General features: G+C 58.9%; 7 protein-coding genes across 7 annotated transcripts; 5 read left to right on the top strand and 2 right to left on the bottom strand.

Moving 5' to 3' along the window:
* Positions 1-14: 14 nt before the first annotated feature.
* J3D65DRAFT_629027 (CDK-activating kinase assembly factor MAT1-domain-containing protein) lies at positions 15-1,694 on the bottom strand. The gene is made up of 3 exons (XM_066800697.1): positions 1,551-1,694; positions 1,202-1,442; positions 15-1,149 (listed from the first exon to the last, which is right to left on the bottom strand). Exons 1-3 carry the CDS (start codon positions 1,612-1,614, stop codon positions 315-317), a joined length of 1,140 nt encoding a protein of 379 aa, XP_066653524.1. The 5' UTR covers positions 1,615-1,694; the 3' UTR covers positions 15-314.
* A 132-nt stretch (positions 1,695-1,826) lies between these two features.
* J3D65DRAFT_424085 (Prefoldin subunit-domain-containing protein) lies at positions 1,827-4,357 on the top strand. Its single transcript, XM_066796132.1, has one exon. It carries the CDS (start codon positions 1,861-1,863, stop codon positions 3,961-3,963), a length of 2,103 nt encoding a protein of 700 aa, XP_066653525.1. The 5' UTR covers positions 1,827-1,860; the 3' UTR covers positions 3,964-4,357.
* A 395-nt stretch (positions 4,358-4,752) lies between these two features.
* On the bottom strand, positions 4,753-6,597 carry J3D65DRAFT_555827 (uncharacterized protein; the record flags this gene model as incomplete). The annotated part of the gene is made up of 2 exons (XM_066797247.1): positions 4,753-5,279; positions 5,355-6,597. The coding sequence occupies 2 exons, from the start codon at positions 6,595-6,597 to the stop codon at positions 4,753-4,755; spliced, it is 1,770 nt and encodes a 589-aa protein (XP_066653526.1).
* Positions 6,598-8,512: 1,915 nt separating this feature from the next.
* J3D65DRAFT_668945 (uncharacterized protein) lies at positions 8,513-13,020 on the top strand (the record flags this gene model as incomplete). The annotated part of the gene is made up of 3 exons (XM_066803154.1): positions 8,513-11,349; positions 11,403-12,477; positions 12,526-13,020. The coding sequence occupies 3 exons, from the start codon at positions 8,513-8,515 to the stop codon at positions 13,018-13,020; spliced, it is 4,407 nt and encodes a 1,468-aa protein (XP_066653527.1).
* An 871-nt stretch (positions 13,021-13,891) lies between these two features.
* Positions 13,892-15,045, top strand: J3D65DRAFT_424092 (cytochrome b5). Its single transcript, XM_066796133.1, has 3 exons — positions 13,892-14,146; positions 14,372-14,498; positions 14,765-15,045. The coding sequence occupies exons 1-3, from the start codon at positions 14,028-14,030 to the stop codon at positions 14,924-14,926; spliced, it is 408 nt and encodes a 135-aa protein (XP_066653528.1). The 5' UTR covers positions 13,892-14,027; the 3' UTR covers positions 14,927-15,045.
* A 1,564-nt stretch (positions 15,046-16,609) lies between these two features.
* J3D65DRAFT_629047 (peroxisomal biogenesis factor 11) lies at positions 16,610-17,577 on the top strand (the record flags this gene model as incomplete). The annotated part of the gene is made up of 2 exons (XM_066800698.1): positions 16,610-16,961; positions 17,103-17,577. Coding segments are annotated over exons 1-2 (542 nt in total), but the record flags the coding sequence as incomplete, so codon positions are not given.
* A 986-nt stretch (positions 17,578-18,563) lies between these two features.
* Positions 18,564-20,796, top strand: J3D65DRAFT_424196 (major facilitator superfamily domain-containing protein). Its single transcript, XM_066796134.1, has 3 exons — positions 18,564-19,127; positions 19,189-19,623; positions 19,687-20,796. The coding sequence occupies exons 1-3, from the start codon at positions 18,942-18,944 to the stop codon at positions 20,644-20,646; spliced, it is 1,581 nt and encodes a 526-aa protein (XP_066653530.1). The 5' UTR covers positions 18,564-18,941; the 3' UTR covers positions 20,647-20,796.
* The last annotated feature ends 3 nt before the right edge of the window (positions 20,797-20,799 follow it).

Genomic DNA, 20,799 nt, shown 5'->3' on the forward strand with positions numbered 1-20,799 from the left:
TTGGAAAGGTGGATTGGCACTTTATGAGCTTTCTTTTGCTTTGTTCAATGTAGAGTAAGTGACTTGGCAGCGGAGCTCTGCGTAGAGCACTACAGCTTCTCGCCATCTTGCAGACCTCCTCTTTCTCCTCTCCTCTCCTTTCGTTTTCCAGCAAATCAAAGCACCCCCTTTCGCCAGAGAGCCAGTCAAAATATCAACGCTCCTCCATGTCTCGATCCTTTTGTAGATGGCAGCGCACCCCCCCGGCACCGACCAAACCAACGCCTAAAATGCAACGCAAAAATGCAAGATTCGTCGTGGGTATCAGAGCTTTCTCAAAAAACATCATCCATATTGACATCGCCGCCAACAGCACCAGCACCAGCCACGGCGGCGGCCGCCGCCCCCTGCGTCGCCACCTCTGGCGCCTCAGTCGCCGCCAGCTCATCCTGCACGAACACGGTGAAGCCGGCAAACGCGTCGCACAGCGCGCGCGAGTAGTACTCTCTGAAGTCATACCCGCCGGCGACGGCCGCCGGGACGGCCTTGGCGAAGTTGTCCAGGAAGTCCCAGTCGTAGCGGTCCTTGAGCACCGTGAACTGGCGCGCGTCCGTGTCGCCGTCGAAGGGGTCGAATGGCTTCTCCGGTTCCTTGGGGAGGCGTTTCTTGAGGCCCTTGATCTGGAAGCCGGGGGCGCCGTTGGACGGGGGCGCGGAGGCCGCGTTGGCAGAGGGGCGGGACGACGCCGCCGTCGCCGAGGGCGGCATGGGCGAGGAGCCTGACGCCCGCGTCGCCATGGCGCGCTTGAGATGCACCTGTGTGATCTTGTTTGCGTCGCCCTGGCCCGACGCCAGCTGGTTGAGCACGTCGCGCCGGCCCTCGAGGCGCTCGCGCGCCAGGGCCTCGTCTTCGCGCACGGCGGCCTCGCGGCGCAGTCTTGTTTGCTCCTTTTCTTCGGCTTGTGCCGCTTCCCATGCGCTGGCCTCTTCTTCGGCGAGCGACGCGTTTTCCTTGATCGAGCCCGCGTTGGACTCGGCGTACTGGCGCAGCTTGGCCTCGGCGGCTTCGACGTTGATGCGGTAGATCAGGTCGTACGTCACGTCTTCGACGTCGTTGAGGTAGTTGTTGTAGTCCTGGACGGACTCGAATTCGTCCTCTCGCCGGTTGAAGCTGCGCAAAGTTAGGATTATGGCTTTGTTTGAGAGGGCGTGGCGAGGCTCACACTGCAGCCACTCGCCGCCGAATGTCGACTTCTCTTTCAATCTCCACATCTTCAAACGTCTTTTTCCTGAACCGATTCTTCCGCAGCGTCTTGCTGCAGCCCGCGACTCTACACGGGGCCGGGCCATGCGAGTATATCCGATCGACGCAGCTCTCGCACATCTGGTGGTAGCACTCGGGATTGATGAGGAAGCGCATGTTTGGATTGAGGTAGCGAGACGACTTGCACACGGGGCAAATGTCTATATCATCAACAAACTGGTTAGCAGGGGGAACTTCGTCGTCATCAACGGAGAGAGCTTCTTGAAGGCGCAAGCTGGAGAGGTGGGCTTGGAGGAGCTGAAGCTCACCGCCGTCCTCAACCGGTCCTTTGACAGCCGTCGCACCGCTCTCGCGACGCGCTGCTCGAGACATTGTTGAGGGAGTTATGTGAAGCAGGAGGACCGCGAGGGTCGTGCGGTCTGGGGTCCGAGTCGGGTGGGAGTCGATGTGCGGTGTGAAGTGGAGCTCCAACGTCGGGAGTGGAGGTGCACTTTGGCGGAGCGCGGGTGGCGTCAGCCAAGCCGCAGTCCGCTCGGTCTTCCGCCGTCAGTTTTTCGCGACCATACTTCCGTCACTCTGACTCTTTACGCGCTCTCTCTTCACACATCGCCAAACAAAATGGCTCAGACAGCCCCGATGAGCGCAGAGTCCCGCAACCATCTCAGCGACCTCGAGCGCCAACGTTTGCGCCTCGAAGATCAACTGGAACAGCTCCGCAAGTCACTTCGACACTGGCAAACGTGGGACGCCGAATATGAAGGGCTGAAGGAAGAGATCCAGGCGCTTCAAGAGAAGGACAATGGCGAGCCATCTGCGGACCAAATTCTGGCGGCCGGCCGCGAATTTGACGGCGAACTAGTCAACGAAAAGGAAATCCGCGAACTGCTCGGAACCAACCAACAGCGCACCGCCGGACAAGTGATTGACGTTATTAGTCGGCGCCAGGAATACGTGCAGCAAAATGTCGCGACCGTGCAAAAGCAGGTGGAGGCCACCGAGGACCGGCTGAACAAGGTCCTCATCATCAGCAGTCCGAGCTTGCAGGACGAGGAAGGCGGGCCGTTGATGGACATACGAGAGGAGCTGGATGAAGAAGGCAACGTGCTCACGAGCTCGATTCACAAGGCGGGAGAGTCAGCACCTAGAATTGTCGAGGCACTACGAAAAGCTGGAATCACGGATTTGCAGGGAGACGAGAACAAGCAAACGGGAGATGAGAAAGAGGATGCAGGCAAAGATGCAGACAAGGGCAAGAGCCGCGCCACACCATGGGAACCAGCACCGCCGCCATCAGACAAAATCCACATCGACCTCAGCAAACTAGCAGAGGCGGACGGGTCGAGCAAGCCCTTCGGAGACGCCTCGACTCAGCCATCACCAACAGGCGAGGAGCCGCGGAGAAAAAAGTCGGTCACCTTCACACCAGACACCAAACCGCCAGCAGAAGAGAAACCCGCCCCTCCCAAGCCCGCAGCAGCAGCTCCCGAACCCGTCAAAGCAAAGAGTCCGCTCTCGTCGTACGCCAACTTCAAGCCGGGCAGCCGCATCGTCGAGCTCGACGACGACGACCGCGTCGTCAACGCCGAGCGCGCCGGCGTCGTCGCCCCCGTCATCCCGGACAACGAAACGCCCGAGGAAGCGGCGCTGCGGCGCGAGATGCTCGAGTACAGCCTCAACGAAGTGGGCAGCGTAGTCGCCGAGCTCGACCTGTACGACGGCACGGACGACGACGACGAGGAGGAATGGGAGGACGAAGCAGACGACGACTTTGCGGAGGACGATGAAGACGAGGAGATGGAGGAAGACGAATGGGGTCGCAGCCGGCCCAGCGTATCTGCCGACTACGTCGCCAAGATGCGCGAGCTGGAGGAGAAGCTGAACGCGCGCATGATGGAAAACGTGGGCCCAGTCGAACCGGCCGACGCCGACGTCAACGAGGTGCTGCAGCAGGCGCAGGGCTTCCACCGGCTGCGCGTGCAAACAGACGAGCAGATCCCGCCGGCGCTGCTGCCCAGAGCGCCGTCGCAGACGCAACGGCACGATTCGCCGCTGCAGAGTACGCCGACGACGACGACGCTCTCGCCGACGACGGAGAAGAAGGTCACGTTTGCGGATGAGGTGGATGTTGCGCCGACGACGTCTGCTGTGGCTGCGGGCGATTCTGATACTGGTTCGAAATCGGCATCGTCACCACCACCATCGCAACCAGCTGTCACGCCCGTCTCCGACGCGGTCATCGAGCGCAGCACTTCTTCCTCTACACCACAACAGCCGCAGCAAGAACCCACCACGACGACCAAAAAGCGGCCCTCGCGCTTCAAATCATCTCGCGCCGCCACACCCACGACACCCACCACGCCCACACCACCAACGCACGCCACAATCGCCTCCACAATCCTCGAACGACCATCCACCACCACCACCACCACCACCACCACCAACGACGACGAAGACGACGCTGCCCTCTCCCCGCAAACCCTCTCCACAGAGCTAATGACGCAGTACCACCGCGCGCGCAACACGCACATCAGCAAGCAGCCGGGCGGATTCATGGCGCGCGAGGGCGAGGCGACGGGCGGCGTCGTCGGCGCGGATGGCAGCGGCGCGGACGCGGGGGATTTGGTCGAGGAGATGGGCGACGGGAGCGTGAGGCGGGTGAGTCGGTTTAAGGCGGCGAGGGTTCGGGGGGTGTCGGGGGAGCATGGGCAGGGTGGGGCGTAAGGAGTACGGTACAGGCACCCAGGGAATGGGAGAGAGGAAGAGGTTGGAATGGATGTGTAGCGCACGGTAGTATGTATGGTAGATACCTACCTAGCATGAGAGAGCACGGCAGCAGCTACCTACCTACCCATCTTCCAAAGAACGATACCCAAGACATTAGACACGACGGCATCCAATTTGTGCCGTCATCTCCTTCTTCTCCCACTACAACAGCCACCTCACATCCCATCACTGACTTGGCCAAGCGGCAGGGCCACGAAAGAAAGGGGCACGAGTATTGCGCGCGCGCTCATCGGCAAACGACCACAAGGCGGAAAGCAGATAGACTGAGAAAACGGAGAAAAACGCCAAGTGATGCAAAACACCAACGCGCAAGAAAAGCGCCAGCAATTTTTGTCCAGCAGCAGACAGACCCCCAAAAAGAGAGAGAGAGAGAGAAAAGGAGACGACTAAAAGACGACAGGATGATGATCCGTCTCAACAGTCAAAAGTAGTGGTGTACAAATTCAAAAAAAAAAAAAGAAAAAAAAAAAAAAAACGCCTGCCTGCGCCTGCGCTCCTCCGCTTCGTCCAACCAATGTGGTACGTAGGGTAGTCAAACAAGTAACACCGAGTACGCTCGCTCTGCTCGCAGGATATATCAGCTTGAATCCAACCAAGGTGTAACTGCCCAATCAATTTTGCAAAGCCCAAACGAAAACGAAAACGAAACAATGACAACCGGTAAAGATCAGACGGGACGAGAGAGAGAGACGAGGCGTGACAGACTGACAGACTGACAACGAGCCGTCAATTCAGCACCTTGGTCCGCATCCACTCGCTCGTGCCGACGCCCAGATTGAGGCCGTTGCGCGCCCACCAGCGGCGGACCTCGTCGCCCTTGGCGCCCTCGACGCCGTCCTCGAGCGCCTCCTCGATGTCGCACGTCTTGTACTCGACGCGCAGGCCGCTGCGCTTCCACCACTCGAGCACGTCGCGGTGGCCCATCTTGGTCGCGCCGACGAGCACCTGGTTGTCGTAGATCATCTTCTCGCCGTGCAGCGACGCCCAGAAGGAGAGGATGGACACGTGCCCGTGAGTCGAGGCGAGCTTGGCGACTGTGTCTTCGTGGCTGAAGGGGATGCTCGATGTGACCCACCAGCGCAGAGTCGAGAGGGAGCCGGCCTGCGTCGCAAAGGCGATGGACTTGCCGGGTTTGAGGCGGAGCGGTCGACGCGTATTTGAGAGGGCAGTGGCAGCAGCGAGTGTGCAAGATGATGACGAGGCGCTAGTCGGGGGCAGGCGGTGACGAGGAGCCACAGAGCTTGCGCGACTGGCTGGTGTGCTGGCCGTATCACTCTCCGAATCGTCGCCCGACTCTCTGGTGGTGAGGGGTCGCCGGTCCGGACCACGCATGCTGGCCTGCTTCCACCATTCGAGCACTTCAATTTGGCCCTGCGAGCTGGCTTGCTCAAGAGCCGCCTCAGTGTATTTTGGCGGCAAACCAGAATTGCGCCACCATTCAAGCACGTGCACGAAGCCTGCGCGGCTGGCACCGTCAATTGCGTCGACCGTGTATTCCTTGTTCAAAAAGGTCGGCGACGTACGCCAATAATCCAGGAGCTCGACGCGTCCGAAAACAGCCGAGGCTTTGTCAGGCAGGAATGCGTGGCCAAAGGTGGCCCAGAAGAGGTCCTTGTGGTGGGTCTCGAGGTACGAGAGAAGCGGGACCATGGCGAAGCGCATGATGATGCGTATGGCCTGGCGTGACAGCCATGATGGCGCGGGGTTGTTGTCGAAGAGGGATCTGATGTCATCGAGGTTGCCCGAGAGAATGGCCCACTCGAGCTTCTCCATAAATGTTTGCGGACCCTCGTTGCTAGTGTGGCGTGACCATAGCGGGGGTGTCGGCAGAGTGGTGTAAACGTCGAGGGCGCGTGCGAGCTCCCAGTCGCCGGCAAAGTCTAGGATCATGGACCAAATTTCGGGAGGCAGCGTTCGCGCTGTCTTGGTCGTCGAAGCCAAGGACATGTTGGGCTTTGGGGAGTGTCCCAGGGGGAGGGTCAAGTCTTGACCAAGAGACATGAGGTCCAGCTGGTTCTGGATGGCGCCCATGAGTTCATGTTTGCCCTCCCACGAAATGAACCGCTTGCCGGGGCCAGGATCAAACGTCCACAGCAGCGGTTGCAGCACCCGCATCCAGTTCCACTTGCGTCTTATCTTGCTGAGCTGCTTCTTTGTCATGGGGTTTTCCCACATCAAGGTAGACATGGCCAATACCAGCAGGGTGCGCTTAGACACGTCCCAGCCGCGCAAGACTTCGAGGATCAGATTATCAGTCATGCCGTGTAGCATCTTGGCGAGGGTGTTGGCATCGACGGGAGCGAGGACGAGCATATCGGCCCATGCGCAGAGCTCGACGGCGGCCTGGGCGACGTGGTCATGGCTGGCAAAGGGCGAACAGGGGCGAGAAGGGTCGGTTGAGACATTGACGAGGGAGGTTGTTTGCGGAGAGCGGAGAGGAGGGTTGACGATTGATCGGACGGCAATGTTGTCGCGTGTGGAGAGGGTGTGGAGGAAGGGGTCGAGGATGGGCGAAGAGACGGTCGAGGCGACGAGGATGCGCAGAGCACGCGAGCTCTCTGGCGGAGGCATCAGGGAGGGAAAGGGAAAATGGAGGAGGAGGAGACGCGAGGTTGAGGTTGAAGGGCCATGTCGGATGTGGGATCGGGTTCGTTCAGTTGGCTGTGATGATGACGGCGGAGCGCAGGCCGGGGGGACAGCCGTGGATAAGCGCGCTGCCGTGCGGTGGGTGCGGTGGGTGGTTACATAATTCGGGGTGTGCCCACTCCCTGCCATGCCCCACCGTGGCAGATTCAGGCCACGAACAGCCAGGGCCAGGGCCAGGGCCAGGGCCAGAGCACAAGGGACGGACGGGAGGCGAGATGGGATTTTGCAAAACTGCACTGGGTGGAGAGAGCCCCAGGCCACGACATCCCATTGCGCCATGCCGTGGCTTGGTCGTGGTTGGACTGATCAAACTGCCCAATGCAGGCGCTGCTGACTCGAACGGCGGCATGAATGCAGCGTTGGTTTGGTTTCGATTCTCCGCTGTATGTAGGCGGTGCTGGTGGTGCTGCAAATGTCTCATCAAGCCACTGCTTTGTTTCTTCAATCGATGCTGATCATGGTGGCGCTGTCATCGACATTGAATAGTGGGGACGGGGACGCGGACGGGGTCATGGTCATGGTCGCCACCCCCCCAGACCAGACGTGATGGATTAATCCACACCTTCGTGCCACCATCCCTTCTGCATCCCAGCGCCAGCAGAGACATGGTCGTCCTCGTACCATCATGATGATCGTGGCGGCCGCGCTTTCGCTGTGGCTGACGCTGACTGCAACGAGCTACGAGTAGCACTCGACGCCCCCGTCCGGCCCATCAGTGCTCTCTCTTTGTTGCGTCCCCAGGTACATAGCGTACTTCTTTTTTTTAGTCGCCGCTTGCTCGCCTGTCCTGCCCTGCCTGTCTGCCTGTCTGCCTGTCTGCCTGCCTGGGCCCTGCAGTGCCTGGCGCCCTCTGTCTGTGTACCTACCTATCCAGTCTCTCTGCTTTTTCACCATTGCCACCGCGCCCTCGCCCTCGCCCTCGCCCTCGCCCTCGCCTTCGCCTTCGCCCTTCTTTACACCATCCCCCCAACCACCTACCGTACCTACTGTACCTCTCCCTCTTCTGCTGTCACGGACGTCGTCTGGCCGCCGCCGCCGCCCCGAACCACACGCCTCACACGTCGTCCACCCACACGTGCCAGTGGTACCCACACCATCATCATCGTCCTTCCGTTCCGTCGCCGCCTCCACCGGCAGTCTCAGCTGTTTCCATTTGCGCCAGCTGACCCGACCTACCTACAACTCAAAGCTATCCATCTGCTCTTCAACCGACACTTTTTCTCCATCTCCACGCATCCCACCCTCTTCCGCCTGCCCACTGACTCGAGACACGTCGACGTCACTGCCGTTTCCGGCGCCCTTCCTTTGCTGTCCACCGTCAGGTTTACCCTTCGCAGTCGCCGCCCACCAAGTCGCATCGCCGCGCCGACGTCAGCTTGCGCCCATTGCCTCGACCGCGACATCGTCCACCTCACGTCCACACTCTCCCCGGGCCTTGCCTCTTCTCCAGACTCCGCTGCAACGACCAAAAGCTCCGCCTTCGACGCTTCCCCCCCCCCACTTCATCCCGCGAGAGCGCGACTGTGCTCGCCCTAAATATACGGCTCTAGGCCCTTCTCCTGCGGAACCTCTCAAGGCTCGGCGACACGACTGCCTCTGCCCTCGGCCCTTCTCGATCGTGTCCTGCGTGGTACAATTCTGCAGCTTGTAATGCGGCCGACACACTGATATTTTTCATACTTCTATTGCGCTCAAGGTATGGCCCGCTCGCTCGCCTGTCGCCACCCCTGTCATGGTGATTTCTCGCAACCACAACCCCGTCCCTGCTGACTCGACGCTCCCTTGGCGCTAACAACCCTCTGCAGTTTATGCTGCAACGCACCTCTTGGGCTAGCATCCCATGTCTCAGCAACTAGACGACGAGGCACAGGAACTGCGGCCGTTTACCCAGGATGCCGACTCTTCTGCATCGCAACGCGATTCCTCTCCATCGCGCGCAAGGACGCGCATCATTACCGACGGCCCCGCATTTCGAAACAAGTCGCCTGGAAACTTGCAGCCTCATAATTCTTTCTTCTCCCCAACCTCGGACACAAATTCCCTGAGCCCCAATGTCGAAGATCGCGTCTTTCCCATTCGGAGTGTGGTGTCTGTGGACCCGACCCCGACTGCATCGGCCTGCCGAGATAGACAGGAGGGATACTTCTACCATTCAGCGGCACAGGCCCGAGCCAGAGATGGTCGCCGGGAATCTGTAAACAGCGCATCCTCTGCTGCTTCCGACTACCGTTCGTCGGGGAAATCACGACAGGAAGGCCAGCCGGTACCAACGACGCCCAAAATGCGAAGAGGCTTGTCCAACGAGCGGTTCGATTACAGGCAAGCACCGCAAACTTTCAACGACATTGTTTCCTCCAAAAGCGGGACCGACAGCGCCATGAATTCGGTACACTCTAGCGATATGCCAGGATCGCCCGCCCCGAGCTCCACCAGAAGTGTTGCAGAGAGCCTACCGGATCCGCCACTCGTCACAGCCCGCTTCAAGCACGTCGTCACCGAAGGAGGCCATGCCGTCATCACTGGCAGGGGCGGCGAGATGTTGCAACGATGTGAAGACGAGCCAATCCACATACCGGGAGCCGTCCAAGGTTTCGGCGTGCTGGTTGCACTGGAAGAAGAATCGGACGGGAAGCTCGTCGTTCGCATCGTCAGCGAGAATTCGAAAAGACTGTTGGGCTACTCGCCAGGAGCGCTGTTCGCCCTAGATAACTTTTGCGACATTCTTTCCGAGGAACAAGCCGACAATTTGATAGATCACATTGACTTCATACGGGACGAGGATGCCGACGTCGCCACGAATGGACCAGAAGTCTTTACCCTGACCATCCGCAGTCCAGAGAAGAAGCCCCGCAAGTTTTGGTGTGCAATGCACGTCAGCCAGGCCAATCCAAACCTGGTCATCTGCGAATTCGAGCTGGAGGACGATCCAGTCAATCCGCTGGTGCCAACAAACGACGCGACGCCCGAGCTGCCCGAAGATACTCTGCAGAGCAATCCCACAGCGGAAGAGTATGCCGAAAGCACGCAAAACTTTAGTCGGCCGCTGAGGGTATTGCGCAGCGCAAGAAAGCGCAAGGGTGAAGCTGCAGCCATGGAGGTTTTCAACATCATGTCCCAAGTGCAGGAGCAGCTTGCAACGGCACCAAATCTCGAAAAGTTTCTCAAAGTGCTCGTTGGCGTCGTCAAGGAGCTGACGGGCTTTCATCGCGTCATGGTGTACCAATTCGACACGCAATGGAACGGCCGCGTCGTGACGGAGCTCGTAGACCCTCGAGCGACGAAGGATCTTTACAAAGGACTCAACTTCCCCGCGTCCGACATTCCAAAACAGGCACGGGAGTTGTACAAGATCAACAGGGTGCGAATGCTTTACGATCGAGATCAAGAGACTGCTCGTCTGGTCTGCCGGACCGTGGAAGACTTGGAGACCCCACTTGACCTATCTTATTCCTACCTTCGCGCAATGTCGCCAATCCACCTCAAATACCTCAAAAACATGGCGGTTCGCTCATCCATGTCCATTTCCATCAACGCCTTTGACGAGCTGTGGGGTTTGATTGCCTGTCACACGTACGGTCCAAAAGGCATGCGAGTCTCGTTTCCGATTCGCAAGATGTGTCGCCTGGTGGGCGATTCGGCCTCGAGGAATATTGAGCGGCTGTCGTATGCGTCGAGGTTGCAAGCGAGAAAACTGATCAACACGGTTCCGACTAGGCACAATCCCTCTGGATACATTGTTGCATCCTCGGAAGATTTACTCAAGCTTTTCGATGCCGACTTTGGACTGTTGTCAATCAGAGACGAGACTAAGATCCTTGGCCAGTTGGAGCAGTCGCAAGAAGCGCTTGCAATGCTCGAGTACTTGCGCATGCGGAAAATCACGTCAGTCATGACTTCCCAGGACATTGCAATCGACTTTCCGGATCTTCGATATCCGCCGGGCTTCCAAGTCATTGCTGGCATGCTCGTCGTGCCGCTGTCGGTATCAGGCAATGATTTCATCGTCTTCTTCAGAAAAGGGCAGCTCAAAGAAGTCAAATGGGCAGGCAATCCCTATGAAAAGTTTGTCAAGGAAGGCACTGAAGGATATCTCGAGCCACGAAAGAGTTTCAAGACGTGGTGTGAGACGGTTGTGGGCAAATGCAGAGAATGGACCGAGGAAGAGATTGAGACGGCTGCGGTCCTCTGTCTTGTGTACGGGAAGTTTATCGAGGTCTGGCGGCAGAAAGAGGCAGCCTTGCAGAGCAGCCAGCTGACGCGACTCTTGTTGGCCAACTCTGCCCACGAAGTCCGGACGCCTTTAAATGCCATCATCAATTACCTTGAGATTGCCCTCGAAGGCACCCTGGACCACGAAACGCGCGAAAATCTGGCCAAATCGCATTCTGCGTCCAAGTCGCTAATTTACGTCATCAATGACCTTTTGGATCTCACCAAGACTGAGGAAGGTGGGCCACTGATCCGAGGAGAGGTTTTCGACTTGAAGGAGACTTTTGCCGAGGCGGCCGACATGTTTGCCGGCGACGCAAGGCGCAAGAAAATCTCGTACGATGTTGTGGAGCACCCCGGCGTGCCCCAGAAGGTCTTGGGCGACCAGCGCAGGGTGCGGCAGGCCATCTCTAACGTCACGGCCAATGCAATCCAAAACACATCGAGCGGGGGCGTCAAGGTGGATATGTATGCTTCTACGCAAAAACTGCTAACGGGGCGGTGGCTAATTAAGCTTACAGGTACGTGTCCAGCTGGGAGGACAATCACGTCAACGTCGAGGTAGCCGTCGCCGACACGGGCGCGGGAATGAGCAGTAAAAAGCTCGATGCTCTCTTCCGGGACTTGGAGCAAGTGCAGAGCGAAACGACCGAAATGCTCGAAGAAACTCTGGCTCCGAACGCCAAGAGGATCGAGGGCAACGGGGACGAAAAACGTACGCTAGGATTGGGCCTTGCCGTCGTGGCGAGAATCATCCGCAATATGAATGGTCAACTGCGCCTCAAGTCGGAAGAGGGCAAAGGCTCTCGATTCGTCATTCAATTCCCCTTTGATATGCCGGATGGCAAAGATAAAAAGGGCCTGATGGATGCGTCTTCGATGGCGTCGCTGACTCCACAATCAGAGGGGCCTGCTCCGGGCGGCGACGGGCGCGAGCTGACGTTGGTAGACAAAGAGCATCTGCCCAAGGACACGAGCAACCCAATGCTCAGGAGAGACAGTTCAGACAGCGTCAACAGCAAGAAGAGCATGAAGAGTGTACAGAGCGCGTCGAGCGCACAAAGTGCCAAGAGCGATGTCGACAGGCTCATCGAAGCTATTCAAGAACCTCACATGGTGGACAGCAGATCACAGTCACAAAACTCCATCGCGGGATCTCTTCCGACGCTGGACAGGTCCACTACCGGCAGTGGAATCTCTTCAAAAGCGCGGGCTAGAAGCGCGGGTGATACTGCAAGAAGGCAGCACTCACTTGGCCTCAGCCGGCCTGGTGAGTCCAACGTAACGGACTCGGGACAACCCGTCAGAGCGGTCCGCGTGGCAGACGAATTCTTTAATCGACCAGAATCCTCGGACAGCGAAAAGAGTTGCATTCTCGGCGAAGTGGATGACAATAGTCCAAAGATAGAGGCGCCGCTGAACGCAGACAATATGCGAGTCCTCGTGGCGGAAGATGATCCCGTTAACAGCAAAATCGTCAAGAAGAGGGTCGAAAAGATTGGCCACGAGGTGACGCTGACGGTCAATGGCGAGGAATGCGCTACCGTCTACGGAGAGAAGCCTGGCTATTTTGATGTCATTTTGATGGACATGCAGGTGAGTCGGCCCGAGACACATAATTTTTGATGTTTCTAATGGTCATAGATGCCCATTGTCGACGGATTGACATCGACCAAGATGATTCGCTCTTACGAAAAGACCCATCCATCCCATGTGCTTTCGAGACGAGCCGCGCTGAACGGCCGCATACCCATCATTGCCGTGTCGGCATCGCTTGAAGAGCGGGAACGGCAAACTTACATTGACGCCGGATTCGACGCGTGGATTCTCAAGCCGATAGCTTTTGCGCGGCTGCAAGACCTCATGAGGGCGATTATCGACCGCGATGTGCGTGAGGCAGCGGTTTACAAGCCTGGCGAATGGGAGCGCGGTGGCTGGTTTCATCGAGCGCAACCCAGCGTTTTCCAGCCTCAGACGGAACCGAACCAAGACAAAAAGGTCTCGTCCAGTTCGCAACCTTCGGGCGCCAGGAAGGTCACGCCTGTTGCAGATACAGACGGACCTGCGGATGAATGGCCAGGCGAGGACGGCGGAGAAGGGTTCGCCAATGTTCCCCGGAGCCGAGAAAGCTGGCCGTGATGATGTTTCCTTTGGTACGAGTCTTCCCCTTCAATTGTACGAAGCAATGATTCTGTATTCCTCTTCTCTTCCTCTCCATTACCCGTGTCCAGGTTGGACGGGTATGACCTCCAACAAAGTGGCGAGACGGCGATCGCATTCAACGGCCTCCAGAACCGACATATTTTTTCCTCCTCCAGAATCCAAGAATTGCGAGACGGCCGAGTTGGTTACTGGGTTACTGGGTTGCATGTTTTCTTTGCTTTTTATTGAGTCAATTGGTCTGGGACAGTCATGGCAAGGGGAAGGTTTGACGTCGTCACGGGTTTACGCATACGCATGTCCACCAGTGGAGTTCTGGCTCTGGATTTTCACTTCTTCATCTCTTTGGCCAGGGGCGTCGAATGCACGGAAACGAAGGGTGGTACAAGGAAGGCATGGTTGCTTCGGGTTTTTGGACCGTGAAGGGAGATGGCAGCCGAAAATGGGGCTGGCCAGGGCACGAGTCAGCGGAGTTGCGTGTGTGTGTGTGAAGACTGCAAAAGGGCATAGGGGCGGACAAATGGCATTCAGCGGTAGATGGAGCGAGAGAGAGAAAGCTCCCGGGACCCGAGAGTAATTCTGAGCGTAGAGGCAGCTGTGCAGAAACAAGACGTGCCTATTCAGCCACCGGTTGCCGTGGTCCAGAGCAGACGGAGCGCGGGCATAGATTGCCCTCGGGAAGACGCGAAACCCCGCGCCTCTGGACGGATCTGAAGTTCCCTGGCCGCCGTTGACCGACCAATGACTTGACGTCGATTACAGCCGTACCGTAGCACCACCTGGCCCTGAGACCCATCTCCACCAGCTCAACCTCCCACCGCTCCCATTTCCGGCCCGAGCACCTACAAAATCCACGCCTTCGGTCCATTCGCGCCTCTCTGCCTGCTCCTCTCCAGTCGACCCTCTCTGCCTCTCTCTCGTTCTCTCTGCAGCTGCTCCCTTCCACCCCTTGCCCCAACAATTTTGCACCACCCCTCCAGGCCAAAATGTCCGACATCAAGGAATTCACCTACTCCGACGTCTCGGAGCACAGCTCAAAGAAGGACCTGTACATGGTCGTTCACGACAAGGTCTACAACTGCACCAGCTTCGTCGACGAGCACCCGTGAGTCCACTCCACCCATCCTATCTCCCCCGTCGTCCGTCTCCCTCGGCTGTTCGCCCCGGCCGTCTTGCCCGCCAACCAGCGGCCGCCTAGCCTGCTGCCTCCTTCGGCCAGCGGACCGGCGCCCACCCATACGCGCGCAATGGCTCGGGGAGGCGGCCAGGGCGATTGTTGGGACTCAATTGCTGTTTGTAAGGGCGCGCGCGCTGACATTTGCTCTCGCAGCGGTGGTGAGGAGGTCATGCTTGACGTGGGCGGCCAAGATGCCACCGAGGCCTTTGAGGACGTCGGCCACTCGGACGAGGCGCGCGAGATCCTGGACGGCCTGCTCGTCGGCAACCTGAAGAGAGTGGTACGTTTGTTTGCTCACCTACCCACCGGTTGCCTCGCACATCTCTACACACCTATCTGTTGTTGGCGCGGCGGCCTGCTGCGTCGCCGCTCTGCCGGCCGCTGAACAAGACGCCGGGACGCGGGACTTCCGAGAGCCTGCAAGTGGCATGACATGACACTGCGCGCGACGACGCCTGCCCCTCCTCAACGCCGACCTTGAGCCTTTACATTTCTTTTTCTCGAAACCATGTACGACGGCAGCTAATGCGGCAATTGCTCCCACAGGCTGGCGACCCCGAACCCAAGGCGTCGCAGGCGCCGCAGTCGCAGAGCTCCAAGGGCGACGCGACCGGCTTTGGACTGGGCGTCTACGCACTCATCCTCGTCGGCGGCGGCCTCGCCTACTTCGCCTACCAATACCTGCAGGCCAACTCGGACAAGCAGTAGGAGAGGACCGCGGGGGTGGCGGCGGGGGGAACAAACAAAGCAAGATAGCAAAAGCACGCACGCACGCACGCACGCGGCAGCGGCAGCGGCATCGAGTCTTGCGTGTCCCAACAAAAGATTCTGTGATGGCTGCTGCTGCTGCTGCCTGTCTGGTGGGATTGTTAGCGGGCCGGCTTTGGAATCCCCACCAGCATAAATCTACAGGAGCGATGATAGTTCGGCACCGGCTGCTCTGGGCATGCTGCTGCGCTGTCTGGTAAACGATGGGTCGCCCGTGGGTTCGGCCTATTCTTCTTGTTGCTTCGGCCCGCGTCGAACCTACGTACGGCGTATCCGCGCACAGCCGGACGGGATTGGAGGCGTGGGCTTGCTTGGACAGCGGCCGGCGACTTTGCCGTTTTTGGCGTTATTTTTTTCTGTCTACTACTTGTTCCCTTTTTCCTTCGCGCGCGCATCTGGTGGTGTCCAGCTGCATGCGCACACCCGATTGGGGGCGGTGGTGTTGAGAGGTCGACGGGAGGATGACGGACGGACGGGCGAGACGACTGAAAAATAAGCTGGGATGACGGCTTGTGGCGGGTGGGAGGAGACAGTCGAGATAGGCAAGGTAGGGAAGCTATTTTCTTGGTCCTTGCCTCTCTCTCTCTACGTCGTCCTTCTCCAATCGCGGCTTGAGGTCATGGTTATGTTGATATGTCCTTTCTTTATTTTCCTTCCGTTTCTTTTCTCCGTTTTGTCACGTGGGGATGCTCCAACACTTACCCCCTGAAGAATTACACCTAGAAGAAGTACCCATCTATCTATCTACCTACCTACCTTATCTAGTAATAAACCCTTTGTTCAACCACTTTCCTCGTTGGCCCTGCTCTTTATGTCTTTTGCAAACATAGACCAATGTCTCCCCGCTTTGCCGGCCTGGAGTAGCATCTCACATCAGCGCGGCCGCCGCGCCGCTCAAAGGTAAAAAGGCTCTTGTTCCAATCCGCCTCCTCGACCACGGCTACCTACGGATCGCCGGTTCGTCAGCTCGCGAGGAGAGGAGGCACGGGACACTAGACGGCTTGGCTTGGCCTCCCTCCCTCCTGGACGGTGCAGGAGAGAGGTGGTATCCCTAGCAACGGACGGGGGTCACGACGTTTGATGTTGGAGTGTTTTGGGTTTGGGTTAGGGGATGACAGACGGGGTGATGGACGATGGACGTCATGAGCTACCTACCCGTACAGTAGGGGGCGCATTGTTGAGGTGTGATGGCTGGGCAGGCATAGGTTAGGGCGTCTATGACTGGTACCTTTGTGGGTCGTGATTTGTATAAATCGTGAGATGGTCGGTCGTGTGCATGTCACTGGTGAGGCAAGTTTTTGGTTCGCTTCTGCGTGGTTTTCACCAGTACGTGTAGAGATAGATGCAGCGAGTGCATGGGCCGCGGGAAATGTATACCCCAGCGAGGCGGCGGTCCACACCGCTTGGGTCGATCACGCCTCGAAGGAGTGGACTGCCCTGTCTGGGTTGAAGAAAGTCGCGGATCAGTGAACAAGACGTTTGAGGGTGAGAGTCCAAAGAAGACATGACCAACAGGAGCCAAGGCCGGAAATCAGGGTCCGACGAGCCGACGCGAGGCCGAGGTCCATTCTTTATACGGCCGCTTGTCGTACCGTGGTGCTACTTGATGTCCGGCGTCGCCGTCACAAGCCAAACCTACAGCATCCGCACCGTCACCCAAGCGATTCCATCATCGACGACCGCCATCGCGCGCGTCCCACGCCAACTGCTGCTATCGCCCTCACCACCGACGCTGTCCCTTGACCTCCTGTCCCAGCGACCTGAAGCCGCCGCATCCCGACCGCTCCGCTATCTACATCTGCACACCGCCGGCCGGCTGTTTGATCTTTGAGCTGCGCTGCTGCTCCGTTTCACATCCACCTCTTCACCTCAACCTACCGCGCGCTGTACAGCGAAGAAACCGCCATCATGGTCGCCGACGCCGTCATCTACCACCCGACCATCTCTCACTACCTCAAGTTTGTCGCGACGACGGGTGCGTCATCTCCCCCCATACCCCGCATTGGCCTCTGCAGAGAAGCTTCTTCGGGGGCTACGTACCTGCGTCATCCGCTCGCCCGTCGAGCAACACGCCCCCTCCACAGACACACGGGCTAACGGGAGGCTCTTCCAACAGTCGGCCGCGACAAGTTCCTGCGCACGCTGCAATACTTCTCGCGCTTCTACGCGTGGTACCTGTACCGCACGAACCACTCGGCGGCGGCCATTGCGCCGTTCGACGCCGTCAAGAAGGCGTTCGGCACGACGCGCAAGATCCTGCGCCTGGGCAAGTTCGTCGAGCACTTCAAGGCCGCCGCCCTGGCCGCCGACTCCAAGGCCCTCGACCCCGTCCTCAAGTACTGCGCCGTCGGCCGCCAGCTCGGCTACGCGGGCTACATGTGCTTCGACAATGCCACTGTGCTGGACGCCATTGGCGCGCGCAAGAGCGCGAGCATCAAGAGCATCCAGGAGAGCGCGTACAAGGCGTGGATGGCGGGCTTGCTGTGCAACGTCGTCGCGGGCGTGTATAGCCTCGTGCAGCTGAGGCAGAGGGGCGGCGCCGTTGACGAGAAGGAGGCCGAGAGCGTGGTCGAGAAGAAGAAGATTGAGAGGTTAGTGTGGGTCGATGGTTTGCGGTGTTGAGACTAACGTGCGTGCAGAGAGGCCAATGCTGCAAAGATCCAGCTCGTCTCCGATCTTTGCGACCTGACGGTTCCCGTGTCGGCGCTTGGTTACGCCACCCTGGACGATGGCATCGTCGGTATTGCTGGTACCGTCAGTTCGCTGCTCGGCCTGTACACGGTGTGGAAGAAGACGGCTTGATGCGGGGGCTGTGTGCCGGGTGAGCAGTTGAAGGAAAGGTAAGTCGAGTTTTGCGGAGGTGAGGAAATTCATTGCAGTTTTACGGAGGAATCTTTTTTTGCGACGTTGTTGTTCTATTTACCCGAGAAGGATTCAGAATGACAGGTGTGTCAGTTTGTCTTTCGTGTACCTTTTTTTCTTCTCTCTCGGTCGAGGCGCCCCCTTACCAGCCGCTCTTCTGTTTGTGTGTGTTGATATGTAGGTAATGACGACGGCTTGCTTGGACGAGGCAACGAGACGACGCACGCCGACAGACAGACAGCTAGGAGTCAGTGACCAATGTCATGGCGCTGGGACGGGCGTCCAGTGTTGCAACGACGGTTCCTGTCAGCTCCAAGTCGAAACTAAACGGCTGGCGGAACAGAGGCATGGTTTCACGCTTGTCAAAGTGCAGCAGTTTCCCCCCAGGGCTGAGGCACAGGTTGCGTCTGACAGAGAGCGTGCAGCGGTCTGGACGTCGACGGCCTGGCGTTGCATCGAGTCTATCTACATGGATGTCAGGTGTACAGGACACGCCGCTTCAGCCTCGTCTGGCGTGCACATTTCGCTTATCATGGCCGATCAGAGCAGAATTGTGGACAGAGTCGATTAAACTTTGGCGGCTGACTCGCACGCGTCGTCAGCAGGGCGATAGAGGCAGCGGGTGTTATTTGACAGCGACGAGGAGAGGCAAAGGCAGAGCTGACCGACCTGGGATGAAGATGAAGCTTTTACCAAGCACCGCGGGCCCGGTTGCGGCGGCACGGCCAGGGCGACCCCCCCAGCGTGGCACTAAGCATATCAATCTTCAACCTCTGGCCAATCATCCTCTGCCTTGGCACCACGAGCTCATGACGGGATGACGGACTCCTTCACCTGCCCCATTTGGGTCCAGCAGTACAGCCATGTAACCTAACCTCGATCGGCCGCCTTTTCTCGCTGCTGCGGTGCTGCTCGCCAGCTCTGTTCCCTCTTGGCCTTGTTCCCTCCCTCTTCGTCGCCGTGGACCAACTCGATGAATTGAAACTGTCGACCGCAAGTTTACACCTCTGACGTCTGTCTCTGCGGCTCGGCTCGAAACACCCCCAGTGTTAGGTTGGTTTACCCTCTGCCCCGCGCGCGCTCTGCCTGCGACATGCACTCGGTCGACGCGCCCAAGGACCTGCACGGCGCCGCGGCAGAGGTCGAAGCCTCGTCGTCGCCGTCGCCGCCGCCTCAGCACCACCACAGCTATGAGGACACGGACAAGAATCGCTGGGACCGCCTGTGGCCCGTCATTGCGTGCGGCGCAGGGCTGTTTTCTGACGGGTACCTGAACAACGTACGAAAACCAACATCTCGATGATTCATGGAGGACAGGCTCGCTCACTGACGGCGCGCAGGTCATTGGCTCCGTCAACACGATGCTCAAGCGCATCTACCCCAACGAGTACGCCAACAGCAGCGCGCAGAGCAACGTCAGCAGCATCACGTTTGCCGGGACCGTCGTCGGCATGCTGTTCTTTGGCTACACGTCGGACCGCTACTCGCGCAAGTGGTCGCTGTTTGCGTCGACCGTCATCATCATCGTCTTTGCCGCGCTGGGCGCTGGATCCTATGGCGCGGGCGGCAGCGTGTCCGGCCTCTTTGCTGCCCTCACGGCGTACCGCTTCTTCCTGGGCATTGGCATTGGCGGCGAGTATCCTGCTGGGAGCGTGGGATGTGCGGAGGGCACGAGCGAGTTGAAGAGTGGCACGCGCAATCGCTGGTTCATCATGTTTAGCAACGTCATGATTGACTTTGCGTTTCTGGTGTCGTCGATTGTGCCCGTCATTGTGGTACGTCTAATTCCTCTCTCTCTATCTCTCTCTCTCTAAACGACCCCCATTGACACCGCCCAGGTCATTGCAACCGGCGAGTCCCACCTCCGCGCCGCCTGGCGCATCTGCCTGGGCATCGGCGTCATCCCGCCCCTCAGCCTCCTGTGGCTGCGCATCAAGCTGCAAGAGCCCGAAGCCTACAAGCGCGAATCGATGCGCGACGCGCCCATCCCGTACGTGCTGGCCATCAAGTACTACTGGTTCCGACTCTCGGCCATCAGCGTCATCTGGTTCATCTACGACTTCTCGGCCTACGCCTTCGGCATCTACAGCACGACCATCCTGGCCAACCTGCTAGGCGACGACGCGGCGCTGTGGAAGAGCTTCGCCTGGAACATCCTCATCAACTTCTTCTACCTGCCCGGCGCCGTGCTGGGCAGCTTCCTGGCCGATGTCCCTGCCCTCGGCCCCAAGAAGACGCTCGTCATCGGCGTCTGCGCGCAGGCCGTCGTCGGCTTCGTCATGGCCGGCGCCTACTCGAAGCTCGAACAGCCCGCCAACATCGCCGGCTTCTGCGTCGTCTACGGCATCTTCCTGTCGCTGGGCGAAATGGGGCCGGGCGACAACATCGGATTGCTCGCCAGCAAGACCAGCGCCACGGCCGTGCGCGGCCAGTACTACGGGCTCGCGGCGGCCATTGGCAAAATCGGCGCCTTCGTCGGCACGTGGGTGTTCCCCGTGATCCAGGCCAACGCGCCGAACGAGACGGCGTCGGGCCAGGACCCTTTTTGGGTTGCCAGCAGCTTGGCGCTGCTGAGTGGGGCTATCGCGTGGTGGTGTCTGCCGGCCGTCGGCCAGGATGATGTCGTCGAGGAGGACGCGCGGTTTAGGGCGTATCTGGAGGGGTGTGGGTACGATACGAGTCGGATGGGTTTGCGGAAGGAGGGGGCGGTTGAGGGGGAGGTGGAGAGGGGGAGGGGCGCGTCGAGCAGTGTGGGGAGTGAGGGCGGTGGGGTGGGCATGGAGGCGGCGAAGGCGTAGCCGTAGGCTGTGAATGAGGGAGTGAGGTATAGCAGAGCAGCTACGAAGAGCGAACAAGCGAGGAAGTGCACGGATCGACCTAGCATTTCTTTCTGGCAACGGAGCCAGAAAGAAGAGCACCGGTTACGGACGCATACATAGAGCGCGTGCATA

The sequence above is a fragment of the Phyllosticta citribraziliensis genome, assembly GCF_038025025.1.
Source record: "Phyllosticta citribraziliensis strain CPC 17464 chromosome Unknown J3D65scaffold_8, whole genome shotgun sequence".
Taxonomy (NCBI): Eukaryota; Fungi; Ascomycota; class Dothideomycetes; order Botryosphaeriales; family Phyllostictaceae; genus Phyllosticta; species Phyllosticta citribraziliensis.

Coding starts and splice junctions, on each gene's coding strand:
- J3D65DRAFT_424196 (XM_066796134.1), top strand. CDS start 18,942: ATGCACTCGGTCGACGCGCCCAAGGACCTGCACGGCGCCGCGGCAGAG. Junction 19,128..19,188: donor CTGACGGGTACCTGAACAAC/GTACGAAAACCA, acceptor GACGGCGCGCAG/GTCATTGGCTCCGTCAACAC. Junction 19,624..19,686: donor CGATTGTGCCCGTCATTGTG/GTACGTCTAATT, acceptor GACACCGCCCAG/GTCATTGCAACCGGCGAGTC.
- J3D65DRAFT_424092 (XM_066796133.1), top strand. CDS start 14,028: ATGTCCGACATCAAGGAATTCACCTACTCCGACGTCTCGGAGCACAGC. Junction 14,147..14,371: donor AGCTTCGTCGACGAGCACCC/GTGAGTCCACTC, acceptor TTGCTCTCGCAG/CGGTGGTGAGGAGGTCATGC. Junction 14,499..14,764: donor TCGGCAACCTGAAGAGAGTG/GTACGTTTGTTT, acceptor TTGCTCCCACAG/GCTGGCGACCCCGAACCCAA.
- J3D65DRAFT_424085 (XM_066796132.1), top strand. CDS start 1,861: ATGGCTCAGACAGCCCCGATGAGCGCAGAGTCCCGCAACCATCTCAGC.
- J3D65DRAFT_629027 (XM_066800697.1), bottom strand. CDS start 1,614: ATGTCTCGAGCAGCGCGTCGCGAGAGCGGTGCGACGGCTGTCAAAGGA. Junction 1,443..1,550: donor AGGACCGGTTGAGGACGGCG/GTGAGCTTCAGC, acceptor TTGATGATATAG/ACATTTGCCCCGTGTGCAAG. Junction 1,150..1,201: donor CGGCGGCGAGTGGCTGCAGT/GTGAGCCTCGCC, acceptor AACTTTGCGCAG/CTTCAACCGGCGAGAGGACG.